Genomic DNA, 17,248 nt, shown 5'->3' on the forward strand with positions numbered 1-17,248 from the left:
AGTTTTAAAAGAGTATTTTTATCTGCCCCCCATTTTGTTTTTGCAATTACTTTAATTACATCTAAAGCCTTCGTGCATTTCTCTTTAAGCATTTTTATATGCGACACAAAAGAAAGTTTACTATCAAAAATGATACCTAAAAACTTTATTTCTTTTACAACTTTAATTGGATTTCCATCGAGCAGCAGACGTGGTTCGTCATGCGCCTTCCGTTTGGAACAAAAATGAACGCAAGCGGTTTTGCTTTTTGAAAATCTGAATCCATTTACATCAGCCCAATTTTGAATTTTATTTAGACAACTCTGCAATTTTCGTTCAATATAGTTCATATTTTTGGATCTAAAACAAAGAACAAAATCATCAACATATAAACTTCCATGCATATCATTTTCAAGAACTTCAGCTAAGTTGTTGATTTTTATACTGAATAGAGTTACTGATAGAATACTACCTTGTGGTACACCCATTTCCTGTTCAAAACTTTCTGAATATGTAGACCCTAAGCGTACTTTAAAATGTCTATCATTCAAGAAATTCTTGATAAAATTTGGTAAATGACCTTTAAGACCCATAGTGTAGAGGTCTTCTAAAATGCCATGTCTCCATGTAGTATCATATGCTTTTTCTAAATCAAAAAACACAGATACAACATGCTCTTTTTTAATAAAGGCATCTCGAATATAGGTTTCCAGTCTCACCAACTGGTCAATAGTACTGCGGTTTTTCCTAAAACCACATTGAATATTAGTTAAAATGTTATTAGTTTCAAGAAACCATATAAGTCGTTCATTTATCATCCTTTCCATGGTTTTACATAAACAGCTTGTTAAAGCAATAGGACGGTAATTATTTGGATCTGTGTGATCCTTCCCAGGCTTTGGGATGGGAATTATTGTAGCTTGGGTCCATGAGGGTGGAAAGTGACCCTGCTCCCAAATCGTATTGAAAATTTGCAGAAGACATTGTTTACTTTTTAAAGGAAGGTGTTTAATTATTTGATAATGGATTTCATCCGGTCCTACTGCTGTGTCATGGGATTTATCTAAAGATTTCTGAAGTTCATCTAAAGTAAATGGATGATTATAACATTCATTGTTTTCAGATGTAAAATCTAATATTTTCTTTTCTTGTGATTTTTTATGTTTACTAAACTTAGGGCTGATATTTTTGTTGGAGGAATTTTTAGAAATTGTATTACCTATTTCATTTGAGATCTCTTTTTTATCCGTTATAATTTTATTTCGAGCATTAAGATGTTGATATTTTTCAGGACCTTTACCTTTAATTTTTCTAATTGCATTCCAGACCTTATTAATAGGAGTATGAGAATTAAGGCTGGAAATGAATCTTTTCCAAGATTTTCGTTTATTAAAGTTAATAGTTCTGCGAGCTTTTGCTCTAAATATACGGAAATTGCTTAAATTTGCTGATGTTGGTATCCGATTAAATTGTCTCTCTGCTTTTTTGCGAGCTTTAATAGCATCATTGCATTCTTCGGTAAACCATGGTTTTTTACTTTTAGAGGAATTTGTCGAGGTTTTAGGTATACATTTATTTGCAGTAGTTAATAGGATTTCAGTAAATTTTTTAATAGGATCAAGATCATTCTCGAACGTTTCGGACGAAATATTTTGTAAGCATAAGTTTTCAAATTGTATCCAATCAGCTTTGTTTAGCTTCCAGTTTTGAATAGAAATATTTTCAAAGGATACATCTAGTTTAATGTTTTTGGAAAGTGCTGCTAGAATCGTATGGTTTACGGGAATTAATGCATTTTTTTCGATGTTATGAACAAAATGTAAAAATTTTGGGAAGGTTTCGTCAGAAAGTGCTGCATAATTATTTCTGTGATAGGACAGTAGGATTCTAGCAGCACTTTTCATGGTACACAGATGTTTTTACATAATTATTATTACAAATTGAAATTAATTATCCCCGGGGTAGTGTTGAACTTTTCACTTTTTCATCAAGGCATATTTTCTAATTATAGACGTCACGTGGTGACGTCAATGGTAAAGAGCTTCATGTAGTAGAAGTCCCATTGAAGTCTATAGAATGCATAATTATATCAAAAGTTTTATGCTTGACTTTTCCGATTTATTAGTGTTACATAATTATAAAAAAGTCTTTATTCGCCGAATTCTGGTCCATGTGATGCCTTAACATACCCGCGCGGTAGGATACACAAAATTTAGCATAGCAATGTCAATATTTTCAAAATGCTTTTTAACTATGTTAAATCAGATAAGATTTCCCTAAATCTGAGAACAAATTTTGATTACTGACTAGATACAGTAAAACTGGTTTAGTACGAGCATGGATATTGCAAATTCATGGATATAGCAAAGTTATCTTGGATCCCCAGCTAAATAAATTTAAACAATTCCTTTTTACGGATACACTGTAAAATGAATTATGGACATAGCGAAGTAATTTTATAGGTCCCAGTGACTTCTTTATAACCAAGTTTCAATACAGTCATTAGAAACATTGAAATTTTTGACATCGTATAACACTTACTGTAATGTAATGTCGCACAGACTGTCCAACAGTGCATCAAAAATCTGCATCCTCACTGTTACAACTTAGTTTACTTAATACCCAAGAGCAGAAAAGATTTTCATAGAAATAATGCATTTTCATTATATAATCTATATAGCCCCGCCCTAGCACTAATACCCCTGACCCTGGGGCCATGAATTTCACAATTTTGGTAGAGGACTCAATGCTCATTACATTCTTGCCAACAGTTTGCCTGCTTGATGTCAAGGAGTAAAGAAGATTTTTCAAGATTGCTATTATTTTGGTGGTTGTGGCCCCCCCCTAAGGCCCCAGGGGGGCGGGGACCATGAAATTCACAATTTTGTTCCCCTTCACCCACAGATTATGTATACAAAATGTCGTTGAAATTGGTTTAGCATTTTCAGAGAAGAAGCTGAAAATGTTCAAATGTTAACGAACGACGGACGACGACAGACAAACACTGATGGCAATTGGTCACCTGAGTGACTCAGGTGACCTAAAAACAATTGAACAGTTAACAAGGGAGAGTCAATTAGGGTTGTTGTTGCCACCAGTGCATTAGGAATGGGAGTAAATGTATCACCATACCACAATGTTATAATATATGGATATTCCCCAGAGGAGGTAGCGCATTTTGTACACGGCACGCTACTTCGAACTATATTATCGAACGTCAACCGTTAAACAAATCAGTTTCAATATGGCGGTCAGAGTGGTAACTTCGACTAGCGACTGGTTAAATTGCAACGAACTGTGGTTGTTTTGCATTGAGAAAGATGTTTTTTTCCATCCCGATGAGAGATTGTCCCAGTTTGCGTGTTTCTGCGAGGGTTGCACACGTCAGTCCAGTTAATAAGTCATTAGGGCCCCGCAAGGATTTGCGGGTGCCCTATAGTAATCACTCTGTCCGTCCGTCCGTCTGTCTGTCCGTCTGTCACTCTTCCGTCCACAAATTTTCTGTTTTTTTCTAATAACTTTTTTTATGGTTGCCCAATCAAGTTTAAATTTGGTATGGTAGTTTAATGGGCAGAAATACATATTTTGATGCTAAGTTTGATTCTCTATGTCTTCTAGTTTGGAGCTGGGGTGGTGGGGTAGATTCCTTAACTATGCATAAGAATGAACGGGCCACTTTTTTTATGGTTGCCCAATTAAGATCAAATTTGGTACAGTAGTTCAGTTGGCAAAAATACATATTTTGATGATAAGTTTGGTTCTCTATGTCCCTTGGTTTGGAGCTGGGGTGGTTGGGTAGATTCCTTAACTCTATATAAGAATGCATTGGCAAAGAGAGATAACTGCTGAAGATGTTCCCATTCAGTAAACTGAATGCTACTAGGAGTCCTATGGGATTAATTAGCTTTCCTCCTGAAGAAAATCCAGAGCATTATCTTTATCTGTCACATTGAGATTAATTACCACCTCTGTCTGCAAATGAAGTTTGTTTTGAAGTTAAATCAATTTGGAATGCTATGAACACTCTGAAATGTGGATTTAAATATAAATTTTTATTATTTAATTTTGTTTGATAGTTATGATTTCATTGAATCCTAAAATAAAATAGATTAAAGAAGATTTTTTGATTTACCAGGGTACTTTTTTCACTTTTTTCCTTTTTTTTTTAAATACATAATGTATATTAATTCAAGAATGTTTTTAATTTTTAATGTAGTATAAAAACCCCATTCTATCATTAATACTGAAAAAGTTCTTATTGTAACTTTAGAAGAAAATGATGAGAGAGGTACAATTAATCCCTTGGGATTAATTATCTAGCCTGCTGCAGAAAATTTAGTAGGCTTTTCTTTATCTGTCACTTTAAGATTAATGAAAACCTTTGTCTGCAACTGCTGTTTGTTTGAAGTTAAGGTCAAGCCTTCATGATATTTGCATTCATTGAAGGCTGGCATTTTATATAACACAAGATTCATAATTGTTTAAATATAAATTCAATGTTAAATTGTTCTTTACTGCCTAATGTAGATACAAGAATATTATTTTCAGGTTTTTGAATATTCAGGAATTATGTTGAAATTTTAAGAATACAGTTGCTGTTGCTTTTTCTTTGTACATTTATTAATCATTCTGTAAGCTGCACCCTTTTAATTCTAACCCATGGCGGGGCCCTTGCTGACTGGTCAGTTTTCTAGTTAGTACGACGCCGGATTCTGCTGGCTGCTGATAGGCTTAAGTCCAGACTCCCCAGTCAATCGCCTGTGTTGTTACTCGTCGACAATTCGTGCAATTTTCAGGTACATTTCATATATTTTGCACATTTAATTCATCTAGACATAATTTTAAACAAGCTAGGGAAGTGGTGTGTGAGGAGTTCGGATGGCGTCTTTTTTAACTTAAGGACAAATCAAAGAAATTAACCCCTTTATTTTACATGTCCTGCTATAAAAGAGAACATTTAATCAATTCTTATTTCTACCGAAAATGACTTGAGAAAGAGCTATAGCGCATTTGATAGGCATTTTTGCCTACTATATATGTGATTTTTTAAATACATTGCTTAACCACAAATTTTTCATACAATGTTAGTTATTACATACCTTTAAGGAAATCACACAAAAATGATATTCACCAGGTCCAGCACTATCTCTTGATTAAGCTGTATAGCTTGATTTAGCTATATAACTTTATTAAGCTATTCAGAATAGCTAGATTAAGCTATTTTCTCAGACTTTCTTCTCAAATGACAAATATAATATTTTTTTCAACATGTGCAAAAAGTTGCACCTTGGTGCAGTGAAAATATTACTTTGTACTTTTTACTATGAAAATATAACACTGGTCAACAAATGAGTACAAACTTGTAGTTTGATCTTGAATTGAAAAAGGTACATGTATCTATAAATAGAAACAAGTGATTCCCTTTTAAATGCTGGCTATGGCTCTTTGAGATTTCATGATTCAGTACTGTCAACTATTTAGCCAAATGAATAGGCTGAAAGCTTTATCTAGGTAGAAATCTCGAAAACACCACACAGAACAGCTTGTCTTTGTATTACAGATGTGTAATTTGAGAAGTAGGACCTATTGGTAGATTAAGTAATTCTTTAATTCTTGATTATGTAATCAGGGATTTTCCACACCATTTTGGGAATGGGGCCCGGGTCCTTGGAATTGGGAATTTAACGGCAATTTAACAATAACTGGGAAATTTTATAGCATGATGTTTTTCAAGAAATAATACTTATAATTAATAAATTTGATGTTTTCCTTAATTAAAAATTGTAAATAATAGATAGATCAATAATAATAATTTTTTAGCCAAATTTCATAAAAATTTTGTTTATTTTTATTTCAGTTTAACAAAAAAATGGCCATTGTTTTACCAGAAATTTAATCAAGCTAACTTTATGGGTTCTATTTTTGGAAAAACAGAGGGATTTTGCAATTGGGAATGGGGCCCATATTCGGCCCTACAGGGGGCAGTGAAAAATCCCTGGTAATTTAAATTTTAATTACTGCACACATAAGAATTACCCTTATTATTGAGCACTATGCCACTTGATTTTGTGATAAAGCTCCTAGGCATTTTTTAATGTGTCATTAACAATATAAATACAATGTTTTACAATTTTGTTGAGCTTATTCATTGATTTCTTTTTCCAGTTTGAAAAAGAAGAAGTCAACGGACTTTTCTGCTGTGGTGAGGAATCATGGGCAGTCATAGTTTGGTCCTTCACTGTCATACCTGGGGCCCAGTTCAATGGAACACCTCAACAGATGAATGCTGTGGACATTCCTGGGATGCCTGCTCTCGGACACTCAGCGTGTGTGTGCTGCTCACAAAGTACTGGAGTCTCCATTCAGTCAACGGGCTGTCCAGTGAATCCAGTAGTGAGTGAATCTGATGACAGTGAGCCGTGTTCGGGGGATGAGGATGAAGACTCGTCAGAGCTATTCACTCAAGTATTCGCCGTGAAGGGGTCTACGTATGAAGATAGGTACCAGACCAATTTAAAAACTGTCCAGGATGCCCTAAGACATCAAAAAGACATTGTCGTCCAATTGGTGCCCGAGAGAGAAAACCCCAGACATTAATGCCATATGTGTTATTGCACTCATAGAGGAACAGTCTCTTCCACTCGGATACGTAGGTGTGAGGAAAATTCCGAAAGTGACTTCGGCCATTAAGAACAGGGAAATCGTGTCCATCCATGTGAAATCTGTGACTTCCTGGTTTGTGAACAACCTAAATGCCAGAAAACTACGGGCCTTTTTTTACATATGTAAAAGAGGAAGATGGCTACCAGACAGTGATAGCAATACTTACAACTCTGTTCTTTGAAATAAAAAGTGCGGATTCAGTGTTTGACAAACATTATTTATGATACAGTGTTTATTAATCACATCATTTAAAATAAGGATATGGAGATAACAAACAGTATTTAATCGCAAAGTCCATAAAACAATACAAAATAAGAGCAGAGCAAACATTGACCTCCAAAACAACAGAGATGGGATCAGGTGCCATGGAAGAGTGAGCGTCTCCGGCTGTTTGGTCACACCCGCAGTGTGCTCCTTGTTGTGATAAGGAAATAACGTAAAAAGAAGATATGAGCAAACGTGGACCTCTGAAACATCAGAGGTGGGATCAGGTGCCATGGAGGAGTGAGCGTCTTATGCTGTCCTGTCACAACCACCGTGTGCTCCATGTTGTGAAGAGGAAATAACGGAAAAATCTGTCGTCAATTCAGTGTATAACTAATGGACTATCAATTGGTTTTAAAAATGTTGGTCAGCATTTGACTCAATAATAAAATGTATTTTCTTTTTGACAATCTAATTAAAGCTAAATTGTGTTTACCTGGTATTGGTTGATAGAATTCACTTTATATGATACAAATGTGAATCATGAAATTGGTTGCCTTATGTTTTGATTTTGAGTTAAGGAAACTGTGATAATCTGATGAAAGCTAAATTGTGTTTATAATATTGTACATTTTGATGATCTCTTTGTAAAATCAACATATTCCGTTTTTTATAGTTTTTTTTGAAAATTGACTTAACTCAAAATCAAAACATAAGGAAACCAATTTCATGATTCTCATTTGTATCATATAAAGTGAATTCTATCAAACAATACCAGGTAAACACAATTTAGCTTTAATTAGATTATCAAAAAGAAGATTTTTCTTTAGTTACACAAAATCGAAGCACAACAACATGTTCAGATTACCTGGTAGATTTGCAGGTTAATTTAAAACAACACAATTCTGTAATAATCAAAATGTTCAATATGTCATATTGAAATCATACTTTGGGAAACAATGGTTTTCAATCATTCAATTTAGGTTATAGAATTTAGAAAATAGGTCACATCAATTTTAATCATAGTGGAACTTCTAAAAATGTTCAATCTTTATGGCGAACTGCATTGGGAACTGGTGGTAGTCCCACATCCACTCGAAAAAGTCTCTGTCTCATGGACAGCTTGTTCTTGGCTGGCAAGAATGCCCGTCCTGCCGTGAATATAGAGCTGTCCTCACGAGACTTATGTTTTACAACATGAAGTCTTTTGTCACCAGTTCCTTCGTCAAATTGGGATTGTTCCACATGAAATCTTTCGTTAAGTGTCCAGTAGTGGAATTTTAAATCGGGGTCAATTCTTTTGGAGAATTCTCTGACCAGTTTCCTCCAACCAGTGCGAAATTCCTTCACTGTGAAGGTATCCCCAAGGTGCCGCCTGGTCAAGCTGAAAAAACATTCAACATCATCTGTTGTGGCGGCCCTTGGGTGTTCAGGATACCCCAGGATGTTGTTCTGCCTCCGTCTGTATTCTTGACTTTCAATATTTGTCGTAATCTCTATGAAAGTTTCCCTGGTGAACCCCCTGATTGTATCCATTGGTCTAAAATATAAGAAAAAGGAAAATGTTGTAGTGGTTAAAGTAATCGTGTTAATACATCCATCAGAGGAAAAATTAAATTCTTACACAGGTGTATGACAAGTTAGAACTATCAATCAAAATACATGTGTACAATAGTTTGCAGCAAAGAGAATATATTTATTGTTTTGAAAAATCCTTTCAGACTGGAAGCTGTGGAACTACACACAGATTTAAAATCTACTAGCTGGTATATGAAGGTACACTGACCTGTTTATGTTGAGAGTTGAGAAATCATATCTCTCCTTGTGCCATGGCATCAACTGATCCAACAGGTAATTAAGCATCTCATGGTTTGCTTTGCAGCGATCTAGCTGGCTCATCCCTCTTCCGTCTGAAGCTTCATGCCAGGCAGCTATGGTCTGCACATACTCTGCTTCTAAGTTAAAGTCCTGCTTTTGCATTGAGGCCGCAACATGATAGGATAAGAGTCTCTCTGCATCTTCTACGGATTGTGGGCGTTGACCTGTTAGAGCAGCATGGGATAATCCTGTTAGTGGATCATGGCTTTGTCAAAGGCTTCCGGATTAAGCTCTTCGTAACGACATTCTCTTGTGCAGCCAGCAATTCTCTTCAGTAAGTGGTTATGGTCACCTCTCTCATGATGATCTTTCCCAGTGACTGAATCCTTCTCAGGAACATACAGGTGTTGGGTGAAGTCCCTACCCTCTTGCTTCAAGGTTTTGATCGCATCTTTATAAATAAAAGTGGCCACAATGCTCCTCATCTTGTCCAGGAAGGACTCCGGGGTATCCTTTCTGAATGGATATGGTGTGTACCCCTCTGGCACCAGTGACCCTCGGATGTTCACAATTGCATCCTCAAAAGAGAGGCCACCATTCTGTAGTTCATGCAATTTCCCAATCAGATCTGTTGGAATGGCAGAGTTTGGTGTGGTAGAAAAGGGTATACCATTTGCATCCTCTGAAAAAAACAACATGCTTAATAAGTGAAACATTCAACTAAGTTACTTTAAAATTACTTTAATAAAATATTTTTAAGGTTATAGAAATCATAATACAGGATATTTTTATATTGCAAAAAAATTAATGATTATTTGCTTTTTAAGAACTCTCTCTACACTGCACACTAAAGAGTTCTGATTCTATGGTATTTGTCCTTAATATTCTTTCTTCTAAAATTTACATGCCAAAATGTCTATAATTGTATGTACCTCCAGCATATGTAAGCATAGATTGCAGAGTGGTTTTTGACATTTTTCTCACTGCTTCCTTGGCATCATGCACCAACTGCCAAATGTGGAGAGGACCACTTTCGCCTTGTGTTCTGAGAGAATTGAATTCCCCATCTGTCACTGTACCTGAAAATAATATAAATTGAAACTGATATATTTTGCACAATTTTGAGAACATTAAAAGTATATTGGTATTAAATGTGTTTAAGTCATATTTCATACGTTTCTTAATTTAAAATGATACTACTTCAGGGTTGTCCCTAACAATTGAAATAGCAGGGGACATAAAATTACAGAAGGGGGTTTGAAGTTCCTCCCTTAACAGGGCCTTGAGGAATTCCCCATCCTGGGTATTTATGGACAGCCCTGCTACTAAATTGATCACTCGGTAGAACGTACCAACAACCTCCAGTCCAGCATCTTTCATGGCTCTCTTCAAAGGCAATGTTAAATCTCTGATGAACTGATCCCGCAAGGACTTGTAAGGAATGAACTGAACAGGAAGTGTGTAGGGTTTGCTTCTTCTCTGTTCATCAGACACAGCTATCACAACTACATGATTACTGCTGTTCTCTTTTTCTTGTAGAGGTTTTTGAAATATAAATGGAGGTCATCGGTCAGACACTTCAATAGTGCAGGTATATCTTCTGCGTTGTCAAACTTGTCTACAAAACCTTGACACTGTTGTAGAAGGGTATTACACTCCACTACATCCCAGTTGAGTGTCTTAAGAGTTTCAGCGCTGGTATTTTCCTGTGAAATTTTACTCCTAAGGTTTCTGCTTGCCTCCGTGAATATTTTCTCCAGGAAAGTCTTGTCACAACTCAGATCAGACAGTATCTCCTCAAGAGGAATCGCACAGTCAGTATAGTCTGAGAGGGCCACCGACTTTAATCTCAATCTATATTCCTCTTGCAACTTGCTGAGCTGTCCATCTAGCATGTCAACATCACCATCCCATTTCTCTTTCATGGAGTGTTGCAGCCCCTCCTTGACATCGGTACCATCAAGCTTGATCCAATAACGACCTCCAGGATTGGTTTCCTTCAGTACATTGATAGCTGGAGTCAACAATATAAAAAAATCACATTTTCTTCAAAAGTTTAATTAATATCACTAAAGTTATACTTCCTATACAGTAGTATCATTTGGATAATAAATTTCCTTCAAACTAAAATTTATCAAGTCTACAGAAGTTTGAATTTCATGCAAATTTTATGCTTGGTCTATTAATAATGATAATTTTCATTCCTACGTCGACACGATATATCCTGGTGAGCTTGAAATAAAAGATACCACAGAGTCCGACACTTCTGCATCATACTTGGATATTTTACTTGAAAAAGACACTAATGGTAATCTAACAACCAAGCTTTATGATAAACGTGATGACTTTAACTTTTCTATCGTCAACTTCCCTTACTTATGCAGCAATATACCTTCATCACCTGCATACGGAGTATTTATATCTCAGTTGATTCGATATGCAAGAGCATGCTCTACGTATGAACAATTTCTTAAACGAGGTAAATTATTAGGTCACCTGAGTAAACTCAGGTGACCTATTGCTATCTGTTTTCGTCCGTCGTCGTGCGTCGTGCGTCGTCCGTTAACATTTGAATATTTTCAGCTTCTTCTCTGCAACCACTGAACCAAGTTCAACCGAATTTGGCACAAAGCATCTATGGGTGAAGGGGAACATAAGTTGTGAATTTCATGGTCCCTGCCCCCCTGTGGCCTGGGGGGTGGGGCAAAAACTTCTAAAATTAATGCAATCTTTAAAAATCTTCTTCTTTACTCCTGGACATCAAGCATTTAAACTGTTTGCATGATTGTAATCAGCATTGAGTCCTCTACCAAAATTGTGAAATTTATGGCCCCAGGGTCAGGGGTTCTAGTGCTAGGGTGCGGCTAAATTAGTATATAGTGAAAATGCATTATTTCTTTGAAAATCTTCTTCTCTGCTCCTGGGTATTAAATAAACTAACTAAGTGCATAGTTATGATGAACAAGAGTGCCTCTACCAAATTTGTGAATTTTATGGCCCCAGGGTCAGGGGTTCTAGTGTTAGGGCGGGGCTCTATAGATTATATAGTGAAAATTCATGAATTCTTTGAAAATCTTCTTCTCTGCTCCTGAGTATTAAATAAACTAACTAAGTGCATAGTTATGATGAGCAAGAGTGCCTCTACAAAAATTTTGAGATTTATGGTCCCGGGGTCAGGGGTTCTAGTGCTAGGGTGGGGCTAAATAAGTGTGTAGTGAAAATGCATTATTTCTTTGAAAATCTTCTTCTCTGCTCCTGGGTATTAAATAAACTAACTAAGTGCATAGTAATGATGAGCAAGAGTGCCTCTACCAAAATTGTGAATTTTATGGCCCCAGGGTCAGGGGTTCTAGTGTGAGGGCGGGGCTCTATAGATTATATAGTGAAAATTCATGAATTCTTTGAAAATCTTCTTCTCTGCTCCTGAGTATTAAATAAACTAACTAAGTGCATAGTTATGATGAGCAAGAGTGCCTCTACCAAAATTGTGAAATTTATGGTCCCGAGGTCAGGGCTTCTAGTGCTAGGGTGGGGCTAAATAAGTATATAGTGAAAATGCATTATTTCTTTGAAAATCTTCTTCTCTGCTCCTGGGTATTAAATAAACTAACTAAGTGCATAGTTATGATGAATAAGAGTGCCTCTACCAAAATTGTGAATTTTATGGCCCCGGGGTCAGGGGTTCTAGTGTTAGGGCGGGGCTCTATAGATTATATAGTGAAAATTCATGAATTCTTTGAAAATCTTCTTCTCTGCTCCCGAGTATTAAATAAACAAACTAAGTGCATAGTTATGATGAGCAAGAGTGCCTCTACCAAATTTGTGAAATTTATGGCCCCGGGGTCAGGGGTTCTAGTGTTAGGGCGGGGCTCTATAGATTATATAGTGAAAATTCATGAATTCTTTGAAAATCTTCTTCTCTGCTCCTGGGTGTTAAATAAACTAACTAAGTGCATGGTTATGATGTGCAAGAGTGCCTCTACCAAAAATGTGAATTTTATGGCCCCACCAGGGTCAGGGGTTCTAGTGTTAGGGTGGGGCGCTATTGATTATATAATGAAAATACATGAATTCTTTGAAAAAAATTCTTTTCTGATCCTGGGAATTAAAAAGACTAAGTACATAATTATGATGAGCAAGAATATTTCTTCCAAAATTTTGATTTTATGGCCCTAGGGTCAGGGCTTCTAGTGATAGGGTGGGGCTCTATTGATTATATTGTGAAAATACATTAAATCTTTGAAAATTTTCTTCTCTGCTCTTGGGTATTAAGCAGATGAACTCCCTATGTAGTTATGATGAGCAAGGACCCTAATCTTCCAGAATTGTGAATTTCAAGGCCCCAGGGTCAGGGGTACCATAGGGGGGGGATGTACTTATATACTGAAACTGGATGAATTGTTTGAGATCTGCTCCTTGGTATTAATCAAATATTTTTGAAAAGCAAGGGTGCCAGTGGCGGATTTAAGGGGGGCACACCAGGCGCGCGCCCCCCCCCTAATATTGTCAAAGTTAGCGTGAATCAAATAGGTCTACTTGGTAGACCTCATTTTCACCCTTCAAAATCTCTAGAATCCAGGAGCTTCAGGGGCTGGGCCCCCACCAGGGCTTTGGTAGACCTCATTTAACCCTTCAAAATCTCTAGAATCCAGGAGCTTCCGGGGGCTTCGCCCCCTGGGCCCCCACCAGGGCTTTGCCCTGGACCCACTTGCCTATTTTGGCGCCCCCCCAACTCCAAATCCTGGATCCGCGCCTGGGTGCCTTTTCAAAAATTGTGCAATGTGTGGATTTAGGCCCAAGGGTCAGGGGTTCATGTGTGAAAGGGGCATTACTGATTATTGCTGAATATTACTGATTACTTGAAATGCATTTTTTGTTCCCCCACCCTGCCTATGGGTATTAAGTAAACAAACTTAGCAACTGCTAAGTGTATGGTTATGATGATCAAATGGTGCCTCTTTCAAGATTGTGAATGCCATAGCATCTTGCTTAAGACATTAATCAAATTAAATCACTGGAAAGTTGTTGCATTATGCTCAGGTGACCTATAAGGCCCATGGGCCTCTTGTTGACAAGCAAGTTGATGAAACAAGAATATCAACAGTCTCGTTTGAAGTCATCATTTCGTAAATTCTATGGTCGATACAATGACCTTGTCAGCAAATACAATTTATCATTGAATGAAACGCTGACTGACGTTTTTCATACCAATTGTTAGTCCATTATTTATACACTGAATTGACCACGGATTTTTTCCGTTATATCCTGATTATGACAACGAGCACACGGCGGGTGTGACCGGTCAGCAGGGGATGCTTACTCCTCCATGGCACCTGATCCCACCTCTGATGTTTCGGGGGCCGTGTTTGCTCTGCTCTTATTTTGTATATTTGTTTAATGGACGTTGAGATTGAATACTGTTCGTTATTTCCATATCCTTCTTTGTTAAATTTGTTTACATTAAATTTTACATATACTATTGCTTACCTGTATTGAAGGAGTGTCGGTAAAGTCAGAGGAAGCTGTTCGTCTGTTAATTGTGGATTTGCTGACAGCTGCTAAGTTGACTCGAGCCTGAAAACAAATCGATAGAGATTACTAGGGCTGAGTATCGTAAGCTATCTAACAAAATTTATGGTATCTTTAAGTATTCTTGCTTGTTAACCTCTACAGTTATAGAAAATACTAAAGAAAACTATCTTGAGACCCAAAATCAAAGTTATTTAGAGGAGGGTATATAGTCTAAGCTTATGATTTTTCATTGTAACCTTGTTTTCAATCATTTTGTAATATTAATATTCACAGTTTTGATAAAGAATTTTAAAATAAGACAATATACATTTATTGCATGATAGTGAGGGAAATATATTGCGGGAAAATTCACTAGGAGTTCCGAAGAGGTGGAATATGATGAAAAGCGTGCCGATGACAGGAAATATGAAGTTTTACGGCCCGATCACGTGATAACCTAGAACCAATCAGATAAAGCGTTGTGTAGAATATTTATAATGAGGTATAATAATGAACATTAACTTGTACTGTTTCACGATACATACATGGTGATACGATATGCGTATCGTGAGACCTTGCGATAATACGTATCGATGTATTGCTGTATTGTTACACCTCTAGAGATTACCTACTAAAATCCTCTCTATGATAGCTTAGTTTATAGTTAATAGTTCTATTAAATATTTGTTAGCGTTATTTCTATACATGTTTTAAACCACATATTCAATGCATCACAAGGGAAGACTACTCAATAAGATACCTTTAATGGGTCACCAACACAATCCGAGGACTGGCCACTCCACATTGGTCCCCTCAATACTCGGCCAAGCCTGTCATCAAACTCTGCATCCAATGTCTCCAGCCACTGGTAATAATCTTAAGGTATTGAAATCTAAATGTAATTAATTCAAATTTTTATCCAATTTTCAATTGGGTATCTAAATTGGTTTTTCCTTTTGAAATTTTGCTGGTCTGAAAAAAAGTTCTTAGACCACTTGTAAAGTTAATTAGTCAGATTCACCAATATCTTTAAATTTTCATACAATTATATGACTGGGTTATGTAACAAACAGCTTACCTGTCTTACATCACTAGCACAAAAGAACTGGATCTGGTGCTGGATCAACCCAAAAGGCATTCTGTCAACTGGCATAAGTGGCTCATTTGATTCTGGTCTTTTAAGGCCTAAACACCTGGCAAAATCCCTCAAGACATTTGATTTCCCCTTTTCCTTCAGCATCTTCATTGCTTCCATGGCTAAGCTTGGGAAAGTTTCAACATGAGTCACACTTTCACGCTTTGCTGCAGTGATGAACAGTTTATTGAGACAATTTTTCTGTCTGTCTAACGTCAGTCTGGAAAAACTTCTTGAAATAAACTCTTCGAGACACTTAAATGAGGCATTACTGGTGATCTTCACAAGTTCATCTTCAGGAATGTTCTCTTGTGCAGACTGAAGATGAACATGCATTGGGACATCTTTGCCGAGTCTTTTCCATAAGGATATTGCCTCTTCCTCTGTAAATTTTGACAAATAGCAGTGCTGAAATTTCTCCAGACTGAAGGCAGAGGCAGGTGTTGGAGGAATATCCAGAATCCCGGAGTCATTGTGGCATTTGTTTTCATAATTGATGGCAAATTCTTCCTCTGCATCAGCTATTGTTGGAAAGGCCTTTCTAAGAAAGTTCACAACTTTAGCTCTGCAGGCAACACCTGAAAATAAAAAAATTAAAATAATTTTTTGAGGACAGATGATACAAACAAATGTTTTCTTTGAAAAAGATTTAATTTCATGTCACAAGTTTAGAAATGTGGATGGTTCTTAGAATTTTTTCTCCTAAGAACTGGAATATGAAAAAGACTTGGGAAATATTAGTAATATTTCAATGAAAAAACGAATATAAAGAAATCACATTCAGTAAAGGTTTACCCGTGAAAATAAATTTCAGAATATGTTATCCTGGCGTTAAAAGTGTAATATAAACCTTAGAAAAATATACCAAGCCAGGTGAATTTTAAGAGGAAGATCGAAATTACAAAAAAAATGGCATTATCACATAGGCTGATTTTGACTATAAAGCGTTTCCTAATATATTTCACCTGGCTCGGTATATTTTTCTTAAGTTTATTTTACACTTTTAGCGCCATGATAACATAATCTGAAATTTATTTTCACCTGTAAACCTTTACTGAATGTGATTTGTCTATATTTGTGTTTTCATTGAAATATTACTAATATTTTCCAAGTGTTTTTCATATTCCAGTTCTTCGGAGAAAAAATCTAAGAACCATCCACTTTTCTAAACTTGTGACATCATATTTAATCTTTTTCAAAGAAAAAAATTGTTTGTATCATCTGTCGTTAATGGTTAACTCAATACTTTCATTGTCCCGTTTTAAATGACAGTCCCAACAATAGTGGAACATATTCACAATTAGTAGGCCTATGAAAAGCTTTATTTTTTGTTATCTAACAAAAATCTGAAAATATTTTATTTAAAAAAAATGACTTAGTTTGAAAATTATAAATAGGTAAATGCAAATAGGTAAATGCAAAAAAGGATTTTTTTTTAGCTTAACCTAACAAAAAGGTTTTATTTATACGATACTTAATGGTAAAACTTACAAAAACAAGAAACTACAGAACTTTCACATACAACCTTGCCAAGTTCACTAGCCCGTTTGCCATTGAATTTTGTTTATTATGTATCCGCCCATTTCATTGTCTATCAGTGAATATTTTGATTGTAACAGATAGAAATGATGTATTTCCGATCTTGCCAGTTAAAATTAATGTTCTGCGGTCTTATGGTGACATGTTTTTATAAAGTACATGTACCAAATAAGGTATAGCTGAGGGAGTTGAGATATATACACAAGATCAGAAAAAAATGTGTGAACAATTTCTTGGGGGATTTAATGTACATCTGAATTCTGATATACCCATAGCTAAAAAATATGTCAGCTTATAATATTAAGTTGCATATAAGTCTGTACATGTAGGTCATAATGAAAATATTCTTAAATTCTCATTTCAATATTTGGGGAAATAGAGGCGAGCAGGCAGATTTCA

The 17,248-nt window shown here is 36.1% G+C and overlaps 3 protein-coding genes across 3 annotated transcripts; 1 reads left to right on the top strand and 2 right to left on the bottom strand.

The window, feature by feature from the left end:
• The first annotated feature begins 4,679 nt into the window (after positions 1-4,679).
• LOC134231908 (uncharacterized) lies at positions 4,680-7,301 on the top strand. Its single transcript, XM_062713861.1, has 2 exons — positions 4,680-4,775; positions 6,145-7,301. The coding sequence occupies exon 2, from the start codon at positions 6,259-6,261 to the stop codon at positions 6,574-6,576; it is 318 nt and encodes a 105-aa protein (XP_062569845.1). The 5' UTR covers positions 4,680-4,775; positions 6,145-6,258; the 3' UTR covers positions 6,577-7,301.
• A 431-nt stretch (positions 7,302-7,732) lies between these two features.
• On the bottom strand, positions 7,733-10,141 carry LOC134231906 (uncharacterized). The gene is made up of 4 exons (XM_062713859.1): positions 10,017-10,141; positions 9,597-9,743; positions 8,633-9,346; positions 7,733-8,386 (listed from the first exon to the last, which is right to left on the bottom strand). Exons 1-3 carry the CDS (start codon positions 10,042-10,044, stop codon positions 8,916-8,918), a joined length of 606 nt encoding a protein of 201 aa, XP_062569843.1. The 5' UTR covers positions 10,045-10,141; the 3' UTR covers positions 7,733-8,386; positions 8,633-8,915.
• Positions 10,142-10,169: 28 nt separating this feature from the next.
• On the bottom strand, positions 10,170-15,882 carry LOC134231905 (uncharacterized). The gene is made up of 4 exons (XM_062713858.1): positions 15,254-15,882; positions 14,936-15,067; positions 14,152-14,238; positions 10,170-10,685 (listed from the first exon to the last, which is right to left on the bottom strand). Exons 2-4 carry the CDS (start codon positions 14,978-14,980, stop codon positions 10,170-10,172), a joined length of 648 nt encoding a protein of 215 aa, XP_062569842.1. The 5' UTR covers positions 14,981-15,067; positions 15,254-15,882.
• Positions 15,883-17,248: the final 1,366 nt, after the last annotated feature.

Source organism: Saccostrea cucullata, unplaced genomic scaffold (assembly GCF_032062105.1).
Source record: "Saccostrea cucullata isolate Sc308-1 unplaced genomic scaffold, CSIRO_AGI_Scuc_v1 ctg4609, whole genome shotgun sequence".
Classification (NCBI taxonomy): domain Eukaryota; kingdom Metazoa; phylum Mollusca; class Bivalvia; order Ostreida; family Ostreidae; genus Saccostrea; species Saccostrea cuccullata.

What these genes read in the sequence shown, in the direction of transcription:
- LOC134231905 (XM_062713858.1), bottom strand. Translation starts at nt 14,980, where the DNA reads ATGTGGAGTGGCCAGTCCTCGGATTGTGTTGGTGACCCATTAAAG. An exon ending in GTGTTGGTGACCCATTAAAG is followed by an intron (nt 14,239 to 14,935) that starts GTATCTTATTGA and finishes ATTTGTTTTCAG; the next exon opens with GCTCGAGTCAACTTAGCAGC. An exon ending in CCGACACTCCTTCAATACAG is followed by an intron (nt 10,686 to 14,151) that starts GTAAGCAATAGT and finishes TTTATATTGTTG; the next exon opens with ACTCCAGCTATCAATGTACT.
- LOC134231906 (XM_062713859.1), bottom strand. Translation starts at nt 10,044, where the DNA reads ATGAAAGATGCTGGACTGGAGGTTGTTG. An exon ending in TGCTGGACTGGAGGTTGTTG is followed by an intron (nt 9,744 to 10,016) that starts GTACGTTCTACC and finishes TATTATTTTCAG; the next exon opens with GTACAGTGACAGATGGGGAA. An exon ending in TATGCTTACATATGCTGGAG is followed by an intron (nt 9,347 to 9,596) that starts GTACATACAATT and finishes TGTTTTTTTCAG; the next exon opens with AGGATGCAAATGGTATACCC.
- LOC134231908 (XM_062713861.1), top strand. Translation starts at nt 6,259, where the DNA reads ATGAATGCTGTGGACATTCCTGGGATGCCTGCTCTCGGACACTCAGCG.